Here is an 18,476-nt window from a genome sequence, read left to right as displayed (position 1 = left end):
AATGTGGAGGAGTGGCGATTGCCAGGACAGTAGATTAGGACGCAGAGATTTTTTTTTTCTCGTCGCCTTCAAGCCTCAGGTAATTTGTCGGCTTGTGGATTGCAGCTAGAAGTGAGGGGGTGGCACTGTAGAGACTACAGAAAGGGCCGCTGAGGGAGCAAATCGAAGGAATTGTGGCACACACTGGCGTGTTAGTCTCGAGACAAGAGGAGCAAAGCGGACAATTAGTATCTGGACTGTTGAGCGGATTGTGGAGCAGTAGCGTAGCTGTCGACGGAGTACTTCTCTGGACTTTGGACTTTGGACATTGACTTGCCTCTGAGCGATATACGCCAGCCAGTCAGAGATCCAATCAGACAGCATTCAACTGTGAAATGTTTGACCTGACCACTGCATCGCAAGTTGAACACAGTCAGTCCCAAACATCGTCGCGTTTGCCTTCCGCTCCCGCTTAGAACACTTGCACATGTCATGCAAGAAACTACATACATCCTCAAACTCAGTGATTTTCACAATCCCGGACCCGAGCGACAGGCCGTATGTTCTACTCCGTACTGTGCCCAATTATATCCCAGATAGCCGTCAAAGTTTCATGTCAGGACGGAGTACAGTCGAGCGGACCAACTTTGATCCAATTTACCCGACCAATTCTCTCCATGCCCTTAACAGTCCTGGTATGCCTCCGCTTTCCGATATCCATCCTTAACCCTGCGCTTGAAGCGCAGAGTCTAAATACTCTCTCTACCTTCCGCAACCCGGATAGAGATCAAGGCAAATGCCACCCCCATGACCAGAGCAGGAGACAAACGACAACGATCTCCGCCGGCACAGCAGTATCTGGCTCCGGTTGTGGTTGGTCGTCTGAACCTTCCATCACCCACCCACCAGTCATTTTTCCTCCTCGACTACGTATGGAATAATACTAGCCTGAGGGAGATAAGTAGCGAACCCTATCTCTCCCTCCCCCCCTTCCCTAGGTAAGATATACCGGCCCATCCGGTAAGTTGTACTACAGTATGTAAGTGATACCCAATGATCACCGAGTGATCGACCCGAGCAGAAAACAGAACAATGGCCTGATATCTATCTGCCCCTCGTGCATGGATGCATGCAGATTTGTGTACTGCAGTCGCTGGACTTTGGTTCCTTAAGTTACAGATCCAGTACCGTAGTTACTAATGCACTGACTAGCTCAGCTAAGCAGGAAGTAAATAACCCCGCCACAAGCCACAAGCCACACTCCCACTTCCTTCCGCTCAGCTACCCCGTATCCTCACATCACCTCGCATCGCACCGCATCACATCCACCACAACAGCCGAATACGAGACCACCACGCAAAGAAATCAAAGTAAGTAAGCCAAAGCTGGGGAGACAGGGAAAAGGAAAAAAAAAAAAAGAAAGAAAAGGCAACCTGCCCGCAGCACAGCAGTTCATGCGATCCTTCCACGCCACGCCTTTGTTCCCACCAACCAGATCAACCAGATATCAAGCCACGATGAGGGAGGGAGAGGGGGTGGGGGAGGGATGTAAGGGTGGTGTGGTGTAGTGTGGTGTGGTGTGGCTTAGCTATAGCTGGAGCTGTAGCGTAGCTGTAGCACAGTCTGTAGCTTACAAGTTAGCAGAGCACATATCCCAAGTAGGAAGTAAGTATAACATCCCGGGGGATAATAGTACTTCGCGACGGACGTCCTGTCTGCCTGTTTCCGTTTGTCCCCTCTGGACAAGGGAGGGGAAGGTAAGAAGTACCGTGCAGATAGCTCTGCACTAGGCATCTAAATACATCCACCTACCTACATACAGCATGATTACTGGATTATCGCCACTGACTACCTCTGAGTACTGAGTACTGAGTACTGTACCTAGACACCGGCGTGGGTCCCTTGTAACTGACAGATAAGAATAGCAAGATCATCGGCTTCATTACTCAATCCCACAGATACAGTAGCTAGCCCGGGATGTCACTCGTCACCGACATAAGAATAGCAAGATCATCACTGCCACTACCACCACCCAGAACCAGTAAATAGCCTCCAGCAAGCATCATACAGCTGAACCATTCAAAGCACAAGTATCTCATGATACCTCCCGAGAGATCGTGTGCACAACAAACCCAGTTTTTAGTACCCAACCCACAGTACAATACATTGCTGGCAAGCCATCTAGCTCCCTCCAAAAAAGTCACAAGTACAAGTACAAACCCCCCCCTCCCCACTCACACTCATCCTACAATATCAACATGGGCAACCCACCATAGAACCAAAGCAAATAACAAGACACCAAAAATCACTTGCCCACACACAACCAACCACACCCTTCCTTATACAAAGCTCTAAAATCACGAATAATCATGCAAGTATAAAGAAAACGAACCTACCATTACAGCTACCGGCTAGTAGTCGCAGTATCACCACAAACCCAACCCGCCCTTATCAGCTCTCCCGAACCGGAACACATAGAACTATAACCATACGCAAAACCAACGAATCCTGTTTTCTAGCCATGATAGAGATCGGGTGACGTTTTCTGCTTCTTGCGGGTTGCTAAAGCAGAATGGGCATTGCGTTTACACCATATTATCATACATACCAAGGCAGAAAGAAAAGTATCGATGAGGCGGGCGGGCTTGAGGCCGGTCTACTGGATCGACGGATGGATAGTATGCGGATGTCTAGATTCAGGGTGTTGAGGGAGGGATGAGGAAGGCCCATGTCAACTTGAAACAGCTATCGCAGCAGTACAATGTATAAGCGGAGTCGGGATGGCATGGATATGGGTGTATCAGGGATACTACTCGATGCTAGGATATGCTATACCCTGGTTCATGACTGCAGCACGGATCCTAGGGTGAAGAGTGAAGAGGGGAAGGGGGAGGGGGAGGGGGCAAGGCAGGTTTCCGATTGAATGCATGCATGGCGTAGCCTACTTCCAGTGTCCACGGTACGTACATGCGTTGACCAACCACAGAAAAGTCAGACAGAGTACGTAGGCAGAGAGGAATCACCAGGGTGGTGCAGTGTACAGTACTGTATGTATTCTTTTGGTCTCAATCTTTTAAAAATAGCACCCGCAATACTGGCATACCTACCTAGCACGCAAACCTTTCCTACCTGGAACAAAAACAGCTCAACGCCCGCAATGCATAGCACAAATTCCGAAAGCCATAAGGTACGGTACAGTCACAACCACCACCAAAAAAAAAAAAGAGAAAAAAAAGCAAGGTATCGTATTCCCACTGCACCATTAATCGTCATCCACCCGGGGACGTTTCGAGCCACGCTCGGAACGATCGACTTCCTCGAGTCCGTAGCGCTTCTGGCCCGATGATCCCGCGCCTCCCGTGACGTCGGCGATCATGCTGTCGATACCGAAGGGGTCCGTCGTGTCCTTTTCGAACTGCACGGGACCATCGCGAGCCTAGTAGAGACAATTAGTACTTGGAGCTTGGTTACGACTAACGGGGGTAAACTCACCTCCGCCAATTCAGCGCCCTTGAAACCCTCCTTAGCGCGGCCCAGAACCTCGAACCGGCTCGACTTTTGGATCTTGCTCATCTCCTCGCCCGCGCCCTCCCCCTCGTCGTCGTCATCGAGCTGCGCACGGGGCCGGTAGATGCTGTTGATGGCGTCCTGCGCGGCGAACAGCGGCTTGTCGTAGGGGTTGTCCTCGTTGAACCCGGAGCTCATGCCACTCGTCTGGTTGAACAGCCGCGAGTCGTACATGGCCTCGGACGACTGCGTCGGCTTGGCCAGGCCCAGCGCTACCTTCTCCGAGATGTCCCGGTTCTGCTCGCGCGCCATCATCTGGATCCGACGCTCCGTGCCCATGCGCGACTGCCGCAGCTGCCGCTCCGCCTCCTGCCGCCGCTCGCGCCGCATCTGCTCCCGCTGCCGGGCCGCCCGCTCGTCCTCGTCCTCCCCGCCACTCGGCGTGCCGGACCGATCCGAATACCTCGACGGGCTGCGGCTGACACTGCGGGCGGACGGCGACCGCGAGTAGTCCCGCGGACGTCGACTGCTGCCCGCTCTCTCGTCGCGGGCCTTCTGCGCCAACGCGCGCAGATGCTCCTCCTTCTGGGCCTTCTCCTTCTCCGCCAGCTTCTGCTGCATCTGGGCGCGCAGCCGCACCTCCTCACGCGCGTGCCGGTCCGCCGTGAACAGCGCCTCAGCGAACTGGGCGAACTTATCATTGATCGTGACATCCTGCAACCCGCGACCATCGGCCGCCAACCGCTTATCCAATGGCACGGTATAACCCTTGGGATTCTTCCAATTCGACACGGGCGGGGGGATCTTCCAGGCCTCCTGATCCTCGGCGGTCAACTTGCGGGGCGGGGAATGCATGATAGGCGGCGGGGGCGAGGGCGGGCCCCGAGGAATTTTCTTGTGCTTGAACTTGGGCGGCTCCATGGGATCCTGCTGGCGCTCGACGATTTTCATGATGCGGTCATTCTTGCGCGAGGTATCCCCCATCTGGTTGTTGGCGGGCGTGTAGCGCACGAAGGTGGGCTCGGCGCGGCGGCCCCCGCGCACGTTCTTGGGCTTCTGCGCCGACACCGCCCCCTCCACCAAACTGGCCAGCGCGGTCTTGGTCTTCTCCATCTGCGCCGCCACCTCCTCCTCCGAGGGCCGGTCCAGCGACACCTCGCCCATGTCGACCCGCTGCCGCAGCGGGATCAGATCCTTGAATGAGGCGTGCACGATCCGCTGGTCGCCGTGGCCCCGCCGCGCGATCGCGTCGTACTTCACCTTCCCCTCCGCGTCCACCTGCACGGCCAGCGCGTTCGACGTCGACGCCGTCCCCTTGCGGCCCATGTCCAGCGGGTACTGCGCCACCAGGATCTCCGGGAACGCGCCGCCGTCGCCGAAGTCCTCGGGGGCCCGTGGGCGCCATCCGGCTCGGTTCTGATAGGGGGGAGGTCCGGTTCTCTAAACACAGATTAAAAAGATTTAGTATTATATCCGCGTAGTAAAGTGTAGGCAGGGCGGGTCGAGCAGATGGGTGTGGTGGAAACTCACCCGGAGCACAATCTGGGATTCATCGAGTTGGCCGGGGCCGACGACCCGGGGGCCACGGGGCTGCGCGTGTTGTGGGAGCTCCTCCTCCTCGCCGGTGTATTTCGGCTTCGGAAGAGCCTTGAAAAGCCCCTCCGCTATGGACGCCATCGTGGTAGGGGTTCGAGATGATGATGACTGAGGGATGGATGGGGGAAACGAGGTTCAGAGGTTGACTGCGTTTCGAGCTCGTCGGGATGGGAAGTTTGGCGGGCGGCGGAATTGCGTCGACGGTCACGTGGTCGCAGGGCGGTGGCCACCGGGGATTTTACTCGATACAGTATTACTTTTAACTACTCCATACTTCACTCTCCTCTTGGCAATTGAAGTTGTAGACTATGAGTATGCCGTTTGTTACCTTTGGCTACATCCTCTAGGTCAGCGGCTCGGTGTCAAGAAAATGTCTCTGTAGGGATTGATAGTAAAATTGTTCAAGACAGAGCATTATCCGGATCTTCACGTATATGCTTTATAGTACAGTACATCAAAATCTTAGATCATCGCCAGTAAAAAAGTTTTCGATGAGAGGGGAATCACTTCGCAGGTCTATCATACACAGACAGCCATCTTGGAACAAACCCATATGTATCATGGATGACCTGATGTCGGTGGGTCACGTTTACATTACAGAGTTAGAAAGTATGAAATGAACACAACAAACAACAAAAAGGCCTAATGGCCTCGCTTACAGCATATGCGATCGCATGGGGCAGGCAACACCTTCCTTATCACCCGCTTCCACATAATGTTCCTTGCCGTGGTACGTGTACCAGATCTTCAGGGTCTTGGGCAGGAGAGGTGCAGGGTCGTAGAACCCGAGGATGTGGAACTTGGCCGTGTTCTTGGAGATCACCAACTGACCGTTGTCGACCAGCGCCATGACCGGAACAGTGACATCGGCCACGTCAGGTTCCCTCTCGCTGCCATCGCTCCGCTTCTTCTTGGGGTAGTGGCCGTATTCGGCCCGGGTGATCACCAAGCCATCGTGCGCGGCCTCCCGGTCACGACGCCGCTGCACCTGATCCATCATCAGCTGGATCGCCTGCTGGCTCTCTTCCCTCTTCGTGGGGACCAGCTTCTTCAGCTGCTTCTGTCGTCGGGCGATCACCCGACGGTGCTTCCTCCGCTCCCTCGGACGGATAAACCCGAATTCCAGCGCGCAGTATGCGACCCAGGGAAGCAGGACCGCCACAGCAGCGGCATCAGCGTTGGCCGCTTCGAAGGAGCACACCGTAATGGGCAGTCTGATGTTTTGCCCCAGTCTGCTCCAGGAAATGGTCATAACCAGGCCATTCGCCGATTGGACACCAACGCCCAGCCCCATGCGGGCCAGGTCACCAACCCGACGGGTTCCCTCGATATGCCACCCAAGTGACAGGTCGAAACCGACCGTGCTCTGGATGCCAACCCTCACAGACCGTGGTTCATTCTCTTGAGGTAGGCGATAATGTCCCTCCGAGCTCCATTGGGAAAGTGATGCATCGGTGGACGGCTTGCCAGAGAAGATGTTGCGGGAGTAGTTGAAGGACAGACCACCCATCTGCGGGCTGACTGCGACTCCTACCTGCCACGCTTCAGCAGCACGGTTGTTTTTGCGGTGTTGAGAGCGGACATCCTCAAACTCGGCGTCTTCGTCCAACTCGCCGTCATCCTCATCATCGTCAATACCAGCCATATACTTGGTCGTCGGCTGAGACAAGAGGCCGAATTGGAATTGGCTCAGTTGTCCTGGGATAGAGAGGAGATGCTTGAAGTCATCTTGAATCTCGTAACTTGGGCTGAGGAGCTGGCGGAACCAAACAGGCCAGACGAGCGTTCCACTGTCCAAGTTGGCAAACACATGTTTCTGCTCGCCAATCTGCTTCGACAGCCGAGCGCCCACCATCGGCGGAGCAGCCCAAACCGGCCGTTGGAACACCGTGTTCAGCTCCAGCCGGAAAGGCCTCGTCCCGCGGACGAGAGTGAAGGGTTTCGCCCATGTGACATCGAGCTCTGGGATTGGGAGCACCGAAGCATTCACCGACAGGCCCGAGTACTGAAGGAACGACAGGGCAGGCTTGCCCAGGATGCCCTTGGAGCCGGACAGGTCTCCGAAGGCGTGATGTACGCCCACACCCAGTTGCAATTCTTTGGTCGAGATGACCAAGGGGACAGGAACCTAAACCATCAATCAGTGAGTACTTCTCGTCACACCTCTCGTCTTGAACGCTCGAACGGGAACAGGAGAGATTACCTCCACGACCTCCGGCTCCTGATCTTCGATCTGAACCTGCAACTTCTGCGTCAGATGACGAATCTTGCCCGAGATCCCGGCATTGATAACCATCTCCGGTCCATCCTCCAGCGAGCCCAGGTCATTCCGCGGTGCCGCCTGGTCCCCATCCGCCCCATTGTCTTTCTCGTTGTCATCACAATCATCCTCCGTCTCATCCTCCCCCACAATGTTCCTCCACGTCGGTAACGGCGCCTTAAAGGCAAACGCCACGCCAAACTTGGACAATCTCGGATCCGGGACATTAAGATAGACCTCCCCGGCATCTTTGTCAATGGTGATGGTATTCGAAGCGTCCACGCCGAGTGTAAACGTCCCCTAGCCACAGCCACAACACAACACAAGTCAGCCAAGACCAGTTTCCCCATAAGCCCCCTCTTCCCTTCCCCCAAAACCTCCACAATAGAAAGAAAAGAAGAACATACCTTCCCTTCAACCAGAGAATTCACCGCCCTCCGCTCCCTAGCCTTCATCCTCTCCAAAAACCACCGCCGAAACTCCTCGGGACTCTTCGCCTTCAACCCCACCCGCCACTCCGCCGCCGCCCTTCTCCCACCCCCAGGGGCAGCAGCAGAAGCAGCAGCAACCCGCTCTGCCTCGCCAAACTCCTCCCGCACCCCCTCCGCCCCCAGCAGATCGTACACCACGCGCTTCCGCGAGTCGATCAGCGTCTCGTAGGCCTCGCGGATCCGCTCGAAGTGCCGCTTGGCCGCCTCGGCCAGGTGCGCCGGCTGCTTGTCCGGGTGGAACGAGAGGGTGAGCGTGCGGTAGGCGGAGCGGATCTGCGCGTCGGTCGGGGGCGGCTGCCGGCGCAGGTTGAGGAGGGTGTAGTAGTCGGGTTCGTGGGCGTCATCGTCGTCGTCGTCCCAAGCGGCCAGGGGGGTGGAGGATGGGTCGAGGAGGTCGTAGTCTTCTTCATCGTCGTCGTCAGCGTTGCGGTTGTTCATAGCCGGTCGTGATCGGGAGTCTTGGTGCTGGTGTTGCGGTAAGAAGGCGTCACTGGAGTCCTCCGGGTCGATGCCCCTGGTTGTGGACATCTTTTTTTTCTGTTCCTTTCCCTCTCCCGTTGCTGCTGTATGAGACGGTAGGTAGGTATGCAGGCAGGCAGGCAGGTAGGTAGACAGTTAAGTGTTTCGGGAATTCGGTGCGGCCAGGCTACCAGGATTCACTCGTGAGTGTCCTTCTGGGGAGTTTTTCTTCCGCGCGCTTCTTTTCTATTCCCTCTGAAGCTACCCTTAGGTAAATTCCGTCCCGATCCCTTGCATAGGGGGGTCCAAAATATGTCAGAAAAGAAGACCCAAGTACTGCAGTGGTCAAGGGTATGATTTGGGGTATGAAGTGTGGCCGTTGACGATTCTGCGCAAAGGGCGACTGGTCGAACGGCAAGACGCGCGCCGGAATGGGCAAGAAGCTGGCGGCGGCGGCGGCGGGCTGGCTGGACCGGACCGACCGAACGGAGGGGCGGAAAGAGCGGGGAAATCTAAGGTAAAGAACGTCCGTCGGCGGAACTGGAGGACAGGCTTGCTTAATTACATCCCTCCTTTTTGGAAAGACAGTCTCATTCTATCACTTCGCTGAGCAGCAAGTGGTTCGACTGTGACGCTGGTTTGTCTGTGGAAATTGACCAGGAAATTGACCACTGACTGCATTTACAACGGATGTGCTGGCTTGCTGCAGGTCACAGGTGGTCGTTAGTCAACCGTTTCAATGACGTCGGAAGAAACAGCCTCGGCGGTGAGGGCATGCACAATAAAGATGATTGCGCACGATTTAAACTGAATTGACTCCAGGAATCCAGAGGTCAATCACTCATATGTATATCTATTAACTCACCCAATTCTGTCATATGCTTCATGAAGACTCAAATGTATATACAGTACAATCATCCACTGGCGGGTCGAGGAAACCACTCCAGAACAAAGTCAAAACAAGCCTCCCGGGTATATGATGTGTCAAATCAAAAACAACAAAATGACTGTGCTTTTGTTATTACATGCCTTAAGATGCAAAGTCAATCAACCTCCCGAAAACAGTATCAGCTTTTGGTGTCTCCAACCCAGAGAATGGTATCGGCCGCAAAAGGGCCATTGTCAGCACCGAGAGCACTGAGCAATCCCTCATATGGCAATGCTCCATACATAAGATCCTCGTTCGTCGATAGCTCTGCATGCTTTTGCAGCACATTGCAGGCCTTGCTATCCAGAGACGCACTCCTGCTCAGGAAGGCGACTTTACCCGCGGTGTGCGTCGGGTTCTCTAGGCATGCGCTCAAGGTATCAAGCCGCTCTTGGATCAAGGTAGCTAGCGCCAGGGTACTGCCCCAGAACCGTGCCAGCTCTTTGACTGCCTCAAGACCACCGTGGATGAGAGCAATACATTCGCGCAGCTCGACCAACCGGCCTGCTGCACTGATAACATCAATCGCAGACAAAATTACATAGCCCAGAAACGGATTCAAGATTGCTCCCTTCGCCGAAGTTGGTTCCATGAGAATCCGGGTCGGTTCGTACTCGGTTGCGTATTGAACCAGTGCTTTGGCCATGCGAAGAATATCAGCCGCATGGGTTCTGGCGGCGTGAATATGCTGGTTCACCACCTCCGCGCGAATGCTCTGGTGACGGGCATGTCGGTTCAGCTTCATCAATGTAGCATGATAGACCAGATGGATTGACATAAACGCGTCTGCTTTCTTGGTACGGATGCTCCGTTCCAAATTCACGGCCGTGAATGTAAGATGGTCCGGAAGCCTTGCAATCCATTCCTCAGCGCGCCGGGCCACTGTCGAGTAGAATTGCTCGAAGTGTTCGCCATATACTTCCGTCGGAATTAATGACAGCCGAAAGACATGGTCCGATACCTCTCCCCACAGCGACATGATCTCGATCAGGAGTGCCATGGCGCTCATCCCGGAGATGTCGTTGTTTGAAGAGGGATTCTGGTTCAAGAAACTCTGAAAGTAAGGTACGGTGGTATATTCTTGTGCTTCGAACACTTCTTCGCGGCAAGGAAGTCGAAGGTAGGCGGACTGGGAGGAGATGGTGACGGGTGACGGGGCATAAACGCAGGTGGTACGCTGAATCACACCAACACAATTAGCCGCGAAATAGACAGATGCAACGGGCTGGCTTGGATACTCACGTCCTTGATGAAGGCAACCCAGAACGTCCGCCTGCGACACTCGATCAAAGCCTGTGGATGCAGTCCATACTCACAGGCCTGGTTCTGATCCACAATGACTCCCCCTGCTTCGACATTATAATGAAGCCCACATACTGTACGGACGGCCGCCCCAGCAGCGTCCCACGATTTCACCAGGGCTCCGATGGCGTAGTACCACATGCTCAGGATGAGATGGCTCTGGGCAAGCTGCAAAGACAGACTGTGTCTGCCATGCTCCACAGCGTATCGAGCTGTGCGTGCGTACTTCCTCATCGCCATCATCCTGTCAGGACGATCGGAGAAGACCGATCCTAATGCCATCATCGCGTAGAGAAGCATGTTGTCTTCCAACGATTTGGTATGGCTCGCCCTTAGCCACAGCAGAAATCGTTTTCGTGGAAAGATGTAGTACAGTCGGTCGTTCACGTAGGTGAAATAGCTTTCGATGTAGTGCACCGTAAGTTCCGGATCGGCCTCGTAAGGATCTGTATTCCAGTCGCTCGCAAGTGGATCTTGAGGGTCCATATCCTTCATCTCTCTCAACACATCCGCATAGTCCGGAGACACAAACGAAGACAGGCTGACTGTGTCCTTGGATATATCTTCCGCCCCCAAGGATGCTCGGCCGAAGCTGTACGCTTTCGGTTGAAACTGTGGCTCGTAGTCCATCACGTCTTGGGTTGTGTCAACGGCCGAGGGGGTGATTATGGATGCTTCGGACTTGGGAGATAGCGAATTCGTGCCAGGGAGGGATACGGAGCTCTCGGATGCCCGCATCGTCGAGTATGAGGGCTGAGGTGAGGCGCCATGGGTGTAAATGCCCCCAGAGTAGCCCTCTTGTGAATCGTATTTGCCCAAGAGGTGTGCCGTTTTGAGTGCTGCTCGATGGCCACGGGGTCTAGCAAGATGTCCGGTCAGCAGCTGCAGATTTGGGCGGTACTCAGAAGCGATGTCAACACCGACTTACGCGCTCTCGAATCTGCAGACTCTCCCAGACTTCTGGCATTGGTCGCATTTTGGGAGATTTGGCTGGCATTTGATCTTCTTCTCCCTGCAAGTCAGACAAGCCTGTGCCAGCCTCTTCCTCGGTTTGCCGGCTTTTGTGATTCCCCAGTTTGCATTCACTGGAACGCCGTCAATAAGCTTTGGGCAGTGCGACCCATCCGCATAGATATAACACAATCCTTCTCCGTCGATGTATTTCTCGTCCACCACGTGTGGCCGTACATTGCTTCCTGAGGATCGATTAGCCGAGGCCATGTCGGATGTGGTTTCTGATGGGGAATAATCCCCGCCATATTCCTTATCCTGGGGTTTGAAGCCAGAATATGAGAAAGGAGTTGCGTGAGTGGGTTGTCCGGACGAACTAGTAGACGCTGTGTGTATAGACCCTTCGCGTCCGAATCCAGTGTTAGTCGAGATGTGAGACAACGGCGGCAGGCTTCGACTCTGCGATGCGACCGCCTCAGGATAAGCCCGAGGGCTCTTGTGAATGCTAGGTCGCGGTAGATGTTCATTATGATGGCGAGGGATTGGTGAGCCTGTACTACCAGTGGGAGGGGTATAAACCCCGAATCTGTGGGCGTGATACGGAGACGATGGCCGGCTCGAATGAGCACTGGGCGTCAGTAACTGACTCACAGGCGGCAGTTGCTCCTTCGGCCCCAGCTGTGGCCCCGAAAGACTTGGCCGCCCCGAGGCTATCTCGCCAGGTTCGCGGTTCTCTGTTTGATTGCGCTGGCGCAGGAAGGGGTCCGTCCCGAGCTGTAAGGGTGCGGACGTACGTGGAGGTGGGAGCTGGTATGGATGGGCTCCAGAGCCTGGCACATTAGCTGAATGCACGAATCCAATATTCATCGGTGACCTACTCCCAAAAGGACCAGTCGAGTGATCCGACATGATGTTGACTCTCTGGTTCTGGACGCAGAGAGACCTGGCTATGGAGAAAGCGAATGCCACGAGGCAGAAGAACTCTCCAAAGCGATGGCTCTCAGCTTATAGACACTAATTGCTAGACAGGATTTGATCTGTCCAGAAAGGGAAAACTGTTGATCGGTGTGGTCGAACTTGCCCAGAAGGGCGATCAAGGCAATCTGCCAAGCACTGGAGACCATTTAGCCATCTCCATCTTCAAGATTGCTGAAGCGGAGCTTCATTGACTCACACTGGTACCGTGACTGTTGACGTCCGCAACTGACAGAACAAGTGGGGTAACCGAATAGTAGTCGGATGCTTATGGGGCGTAGGATGGAAACTGCGAGCACGTTGAATGCGACTCAGGTATGGAACATTGGCAGTGAGATTGTAAGGAGCTCGTTCGTTTGTCCGGTAGCAGGATGCCACGCTATCGGATGGAACAGCAGGAGTTTCGCAACAAGAGAGCCAATTCCGCACCACGTGCGCTCACTTGGATAATTCCATTCACTGCGGGATGATGGAATCTGAGAAATTCGCAGCTAAAGACCAATAGTCATGTTGTAGATGACCATGAAGCACTGTCAGTTTGTGAGAACTCTCCATACCAAGAACGCAGCGGGGAGATCTAGATTGTTGTCGTTGAGAGATTGATGATGGTGAAAGTACCACTTGTTATGGCAGATCTTATGCGTCGGATTATAGGTGAAAGTGAGCAGGGGACCGAGATGGAGCTTTTTTTTTTTGAGTGAGGTTGTTTTTCAGCCCAAGAATAGCCAAGTCAAGTAGATCGTTGGGAGATGTTGACAGGAGGAAAGAGGTTGGGGGCGAAACAGTGTTGTGCGGTTGCAGATAGACGGCGAAACACACCCAGACACACACATCAACTCAACACCCACGGCGGACCGAAGAAGGAAGGCAGGGCCGTCTGCTGGCAGTCAAAGACCAGTTGGTCTCCGTGCCTCAGTGGGACAATCCTTCTTATTGATTAACAACCACCTACTAGGTAAGTAGGTAGTAGGCAGGGCAGGCAGGGCACCACTCCACAAGATCCAGCAATCGTGAGAGGGAAAAGAAGGCTTAGTTGTGCTCTTCTCGAATTACCAGGCTGCTCCAACGCGGACCGTCGACCCGTGCAAGACGTCAAAAGGCAGGCAAGTGTCAACTTGGCTCCAAGTTGGCCGGGAGGTTACTGCCACTAACGAATCAGATCGGGCCCGAAGTAGAGGGGCTGAGGTGCTGCTACTCTATATTGCGGCAGTGCCTCTTGAAATAGACCCAGTGATGAAACAAGATCCCCTTTGTTAGATCGGTCTTCCCAAAAAAAAAAAAAAAAAAAAAAGGAGCAGAGATCGTGGGGAGGTAGGTAGTGATGCACAATTATGCACTGTGAACGATGATGCAATGGAAGGGAGAAGGAAAGGAAATAAGAGGAAATGAACTAGCACCAGCAGCACTAGCACCAGCAGCAGTGACAGCAGTGACAGCAGCCTTCAAGTTTGATGTTCACAAGGCATATGATAATGAAGATGCCATGCACACACACAAACCACCACCAGGGGACCCAGATGAGGTGTGAGCAAAGGGGAAAGGGAGAGAGGAAAAAGAAGAGGGTACGGTAGGAATAATAATGGTTATGACCGAAGCTCCTTCTTCCTGGTAGTCAATAGTATTGGAAGTCTTGGATCCTCGTCTCCTCACCTTCCTAAACCCATCTGGCAATTGCACTGAGAAGAACTACCATGCACATACATACAGTAAGTACTGTACTCTGTACACTGGAGGCAATTTGTGACTGATCCAGATTGAATTTCACACCGGCAACTACGGCTTCGACAGGGGAGGAGAAGGGAAGTAGGGCATATACTATTATGACAGTGAGTACCGAAAGGCACGGGGTAACCCGTACCGGTCAACTCAGTTTGGTATCCATCATGCTTCGGGTTCCTTCCTACATACACCACACACTGTCTCTCGCTCTCTCTGGCTATTTAGAACTGTCTCACCTCAATGGTCTTTTGTTTGACTTTTCGGCACTTAGTGAATTTCTGTCTTCGGGTGAACTTCGCTCCCACTCCACATGACGCCTAAATCATTGGCGTTCCGCGGATACACATACGCTGATGGGACAATCGATATAGCCAACGGGGAGAGGGGGGAGGGGGGAGGGGGGCAAGGGGGAAAGCCTGGACCGGAGATGGAGGAGATACAGAGTCAGACAGAGAGCAGAGCCTGAGAGGGACCAGGAGAACAGGCACGAGCATCGACCCTTCATCATCGCCCCCCCCGGCACGAGCATCGACCCTTCATCATCGCCCCCCCCCCTCCGATCGTATCATGCCACGGAACCATCATGGATGGGGAGAATTAGGATTTAGACTTTTATCCAACTGGGTATCAGATATCGTCAGCGCGCCCCTCTTAGGCTCTTACAGAGTTACTACGATCCCTCTCTCCCCGGGGTCCCTTCTTGTTCTGTGCATTGGCTTAGGGCTTGTTGCCAGCGCGCTCTCTTGTTTTTACCCTGTCGGGCTGGCTCTGGTGATAATTAGGTTTCCCTACCGGCGCCCCGCAAGAGGATCCTCTCGGAAGAGATCCAGCTCTCTGCAACCTTTCGATTCCCGTTAGTCATGATTGCGGCGCTCGAGACCCCGAGACCCAAGCAAGAAATAATCTTTCCTTTTTGGCTTCTTGTTCTCCTCTTATTTATTTTTTTTTTCGGGACGGCAGTTGGCGATAACCTTAGTTTGGCTTGGTCTGGACAATGCGTCCCTTTTCATGACCTAGTAGTTTAGTGGTAGAATTCTGCAAACTGACTTGACTACTGGGAAAGATCTGCCAGTGGATGCCGTCCAAGCGATGACCATGTTTTGTCTTGTTATTAGTTGTTGTGAGCCGCCTCTCAAAAAGCACACTGGCTCAAACCGAGGTATACTCTCAGTGGCTGTCGCCTCATGAATAAGGAACTGATTTCCTACGGGCCTGCGATCTTCCTCTCGCGACGAATTAACTCGAAAGAGAATAAATTGCGAACCGGAGCAACACGGAGCCAACACGAGGAAAATCTTCGCGAGCGGCTAATCAAAGTAGCATTGATTTGCATAGAGTATCACTCGTTGTCTTGACCTTTGGTAAGGACACAGCAGAAGACCGAGATGAGCAGCGAAAATAGAGTAATCGGGGGGAAAAGGAGAGCAAACTCACTGAGCCAACCAGTGATCCAGCCAGCCAGCCAGCCAGCAAGGATCAAAATGGGCAAATCCCGGGACGAAAAGACCGTTCTTACCATGTCGACACAGTTTCGGCCGGGCTGTTCAAACTCGGACGAAGTCTCCAAGGGCTAACTAACGTTTAGGGGAGGGAACCACCGCGGTTCCACCAGCTTATCGTCTGTTTAGCAGCAGGGCCGGGATGCGGTCGGATTTTCCGTGAAGTGGAGCAGGGCCAGTTTCCCAGCATTGAGCGGACCCATGCAGATGGCATGGCCCTTGTCCGTTACGGCCGGTTAAAACGGAGACCAAGAGCCCAGAAGCAACAAGGATTGGCATCAAGTCCCCTCCCCCCAAATGGTAATCTAGAAGAAGACGAGAAGGAATCCAACGAAACAGAGCCAAGGATTCCCCAGGCAGAGGCACAGAGCACTTGTCTCTGATCACTCCTTGTAGCTATCGAGGATCGTTGAGCTGTTATTCGTGGGGGTCTCGACACTAAGTGGACTCTGGCGCGCACCCGGAAAACCGTCGCAAAAAAGAGGGTCTCCCAGAAGACTGCCCGGGCTGTTGGTGGAATTGTGGCGGCTCTAATTGATTTGAATTCCGGTTTTCTTTTTGGTTTTATGTTATTATCATTCATACGAAAACGAAAAGAACTCAGTTTAGTTGTGCAGTGATTTGTTCATACCTAGAATTCCAAGTGGTCGGAGTGACTAACGATTCTCAGCATAGGGGCGATTCAAGCTTGCGGTTAAGAATACGCCTCACCTCACGATGGGCAGCTCCTTTAACGGTTTGGGGGAGGGGAGGAGCCCCCCTCTCCGGAAGCGGATTGTCTCAAGTTTGACGATCAGATAGATCTGCACCGTCACTTCGGCGTTAGAACAATAATGACGGAGGGAAAGGTAAAAGGTGGGAGGCAGAATTGATAGTAACGGAGATGTTGCCGGATTGAACCTTGTGCCAAAAAAGAAGTCCGTCCAGGCACCGTGGACAAAGTTTGGTCAGAGAAAACTTGGAAGATCGGGAATGATTCCCAGTAGAAGAGTTTTCCCCTGGAGAAAACCCTCCCATTTCAAGGTTAAACCTGTCGAATGCCTGAGCATCCAGGCGGAAATGTTCAATGGAGAGTCGACTTACCCTCTAGAGAAAACCATGAATCATTGTAACTGCCGCCGGAGAGAATATCTGGCAACTACAATCGACTATTGAAACATTGCAACTGTTGTCCGAGCCCCCGAGGTCCGATTGTCCCTTTCTTCTCTCACCCCCACCTTTCTATAGCTAGTCCAATTGTCCAGCACAAGCTCGGAAATGACCCATTGAAAGGCTTCCTTTCTAGATGAGCCCAATAGAGTGCTCGTGTCTCAGCAATGGAATCATCACATCAATGTTAACAACTTCTCGATTTTCTTCACAAGTAAAATTCCTGCACGGGAGTAGGACGAGGATGAGGACGAGGACGAGGTAAACACTGATCAGCAATTATTGTCGACGTGACCTGTCCGACTCCAAGCGACAGGGAACTGCCTCTCGGGAACTTATCAAACGGTTAACTTACCGGTTCGATCCCTCGGGATTTGGACGAGCACAAACCCACTTTCTGGAGTTGTCTCTGCCCTGATGGTGGATTTGGACGGGGGGGGAGTGGCCCCTGGGTTTCTGCGCTCACTCCTGACTCGTGCGGGTAAAGGTCGGGGGAACTGCCGCTACGACGACTTTGTACAGTCTGGTCGACCATATCAAGCTTCATGCACATGCATAACCCTCTCTCTCCGTCCTTGTGATGCAAAACTTAAACTGCTTTTTCACGACTGTCGGTTCGAGGGAGCAGTTCATCGCAACGTAACCCAGGCACATTAGAAAGGACCATCACTTCCAATTCACATATGCAAGACTCGCCGTTAATCAGGCTCGTTGGTCACGTGAAATAGGATGCTTGGCTTGACCGTACTGCGTGCATTATGGGCAGTACAAGAAACGCGGAATTGCATCTCAGGATTATTACCTTTTTGGGTAATTTTGATCAAGTTGAGGAGTTTTATGTGAGGAAACCAATTGATTCGCTGTGATTCTCCTTACCAACGGGGCTGTAGCGATTCTGGTCGCATTGATATTCAACCCAATATTTTCTCCGGGCAGCCCGAACCGGTAATTGGGGTTATTGTCCCGTGCTCAAGATTCCGTAAGTGGTCAATGGCCGGTTTGCTAAGGGGATAGTGAAAAAAAAGGGAAGGTTTGAGGACCGGCCCGGTTCGAGGCGAAGTACACACACACTCGCAGTAGTTCATAAGTTGTGCATATTGGGGTCATAAAACCCATACTAAGTAATTTTGAGGGAAACTTATGATTCAACAAAAGCTTCTGGCCAAGTCTTCTCCCTTCGCTATGAAGACTTGCACTGCACTGGTTTGCTTTCATCCCTCAGCCCTTTTCTCATTCAATCCGGCGCTAGGAAGATCCTATCGGAGTCGCACCAGTCTCGGAGATGGACTCCGTCAACCGTAGTAACCGTTCGGGTTACTCTCCCGGGAGGTTCAAACTAGTCGGCCAAGATGTTCCTGACTCCCTCCATACTCATCTCCCTATATTGGATCATCAACTGGTGGTGCAACTGGTGGTGGTGCGCGCACCATGTCCCTATAGTACGACCCCAACAGCCGCAGCGGGCAACAGCAACAGGGATGATCTAGTTTTAGCAAGTAAGACGGAGGGTGGCGAAGGTCACTGGCGTCTGTGACTAGATCGACGTCCGGTCGACTCGGTCGGAGCATACCGGTGCGGTGCTAGGCTGTTCTGAGTGTAGGGCTTCGTGGCGTCTATACCAAGCGGTCCAAGATAGATTTGGTGCGCAGCCGCGGAAATGA

General features: G+C 53.3%; 5 protein-coding genes across 5 annotated transcripts; 1 reads left to right on the top strand and 4 right to left on the bottom strand.

Annotated features, from left to right (window-relative positions):
- Positions 1-2,038: 2,038 nt before the first annotated feature.
- BO82DRAFT_154085 (uncharacterized protein) lies at positions 2,039-2,537 on the top strand. The gene has a single exon (XM_025630192.1). It carries the CDS (start codon positions 2,077-2,079, stop codon positions 2,332-2,334), a length of 258 nt encoding a protein of 85 aa, XP_025488680.1. The 5' UTR covers positions 2,039-2,076; the 3' UTR covers positions 2,335-2,537.
- A 789-nt stretch (positions 2,538-3,326) lies between these two features.
- Positions 3,327-5,215, bottom strand: BO82DRAFT_357200 (SKIP/SNW domain-containing protein). The gene is made up of 2 exons (XM_025635955.1): positions 5,017-5,215; positions 3,327-4,926 (listed from the first exon to the last, which is right to left on the bottom strand). The coding sequence occupies exons 1-2, from the start codon at positions 5,161-5,163 to the stop codon at positions 3,352-3,354; spliced, it is 1,722 nt and encodes a 573-aa protein (XP_025488679.1). The 5' UTR covers positions 5,164-5,215; the 3' UTR covers positions 3,327-3,351.
- A 522-nt stretch (positions 5,216-5,737) lies between these two features.
- Positions 5,738-8,271, bottom strand: BO82DRAFT_291015 (J domain-containing protein; the record flags this gene model as incomplete). The annotated part of the gene is made up of 3 exons (XM_025631710.1): positions 5,738-7,210; positions 7,286-7,642; positions 7,750-8,271. 3 exons carry the CDS (start codon positions 8,269-8,271, stop codon positions 5,738-5,740), a joined length of 2,352 nt encoding a protein of 783 aa, XP_025488678.1.
- Positions 8,272-9,158: 887 nt separating this feature from the next.
- BO82DRAFT_434901 (Zn(II)2Cys6 transcription factor) lies at positions 9,159-12,382 on the bottom strand (the record flags this gene model as incomplete). The annotated part of the gene is made up of 4 exons (XM_025640984.1): positions 9,159-10,397; positions 10,463-11,381; positions 11,451-12,303; positions 12,352-12,382. The coding sequence occupies 4 exons, from the start codon at positions 12,380-12,382 to the stop codon at positions 9,360-9,362; spliced, it is 2,841 nt and encodes a 946-aa protein (XP_025488677.1). The 3' UTR covers positions 9,159-9,359.
- A 2,875-nt stretch (positions 12,383-15,257) lies between these two features.
- On the bottom strand, positions 15,258-15,697 carry BO82DRAFT_357198 (uncharacterized protein). The gene has a single exon (XM_025635954.1). It carries the CDS (start codon positions 15,684-15,686, stop codon positions 15,507-15,509), a length of 180 nt encoding a protein of 59 aa, XP_025488676.1. The 5' UTR covers positions 15,687-15,697; the 3' UTR covers positions 15,258-15,506.
- Positions 15,698-18,476: the final 2,779 nt, after the last annotated feature.

This window comes from Aspergillus uvarum (genome assembly GCF_003184745.1).
Source record: "Aspergillus uvarum CBS 121591 unplaced genomic scaffold BO82scaffold_55, whole genome shotgun sequence".
NCBI classification, from domain to species: Eukaryota; Fungi; Ascomycota; class Eurotiomycetes; order Eurotiales; family Aspergillaceae; genus Aspergillus; species Aspergillus uvarum.
Note: the sequence above shows the minus strand (reverse complement) of the source record. Positions and strands in the feature narration are given on the sequence as shown.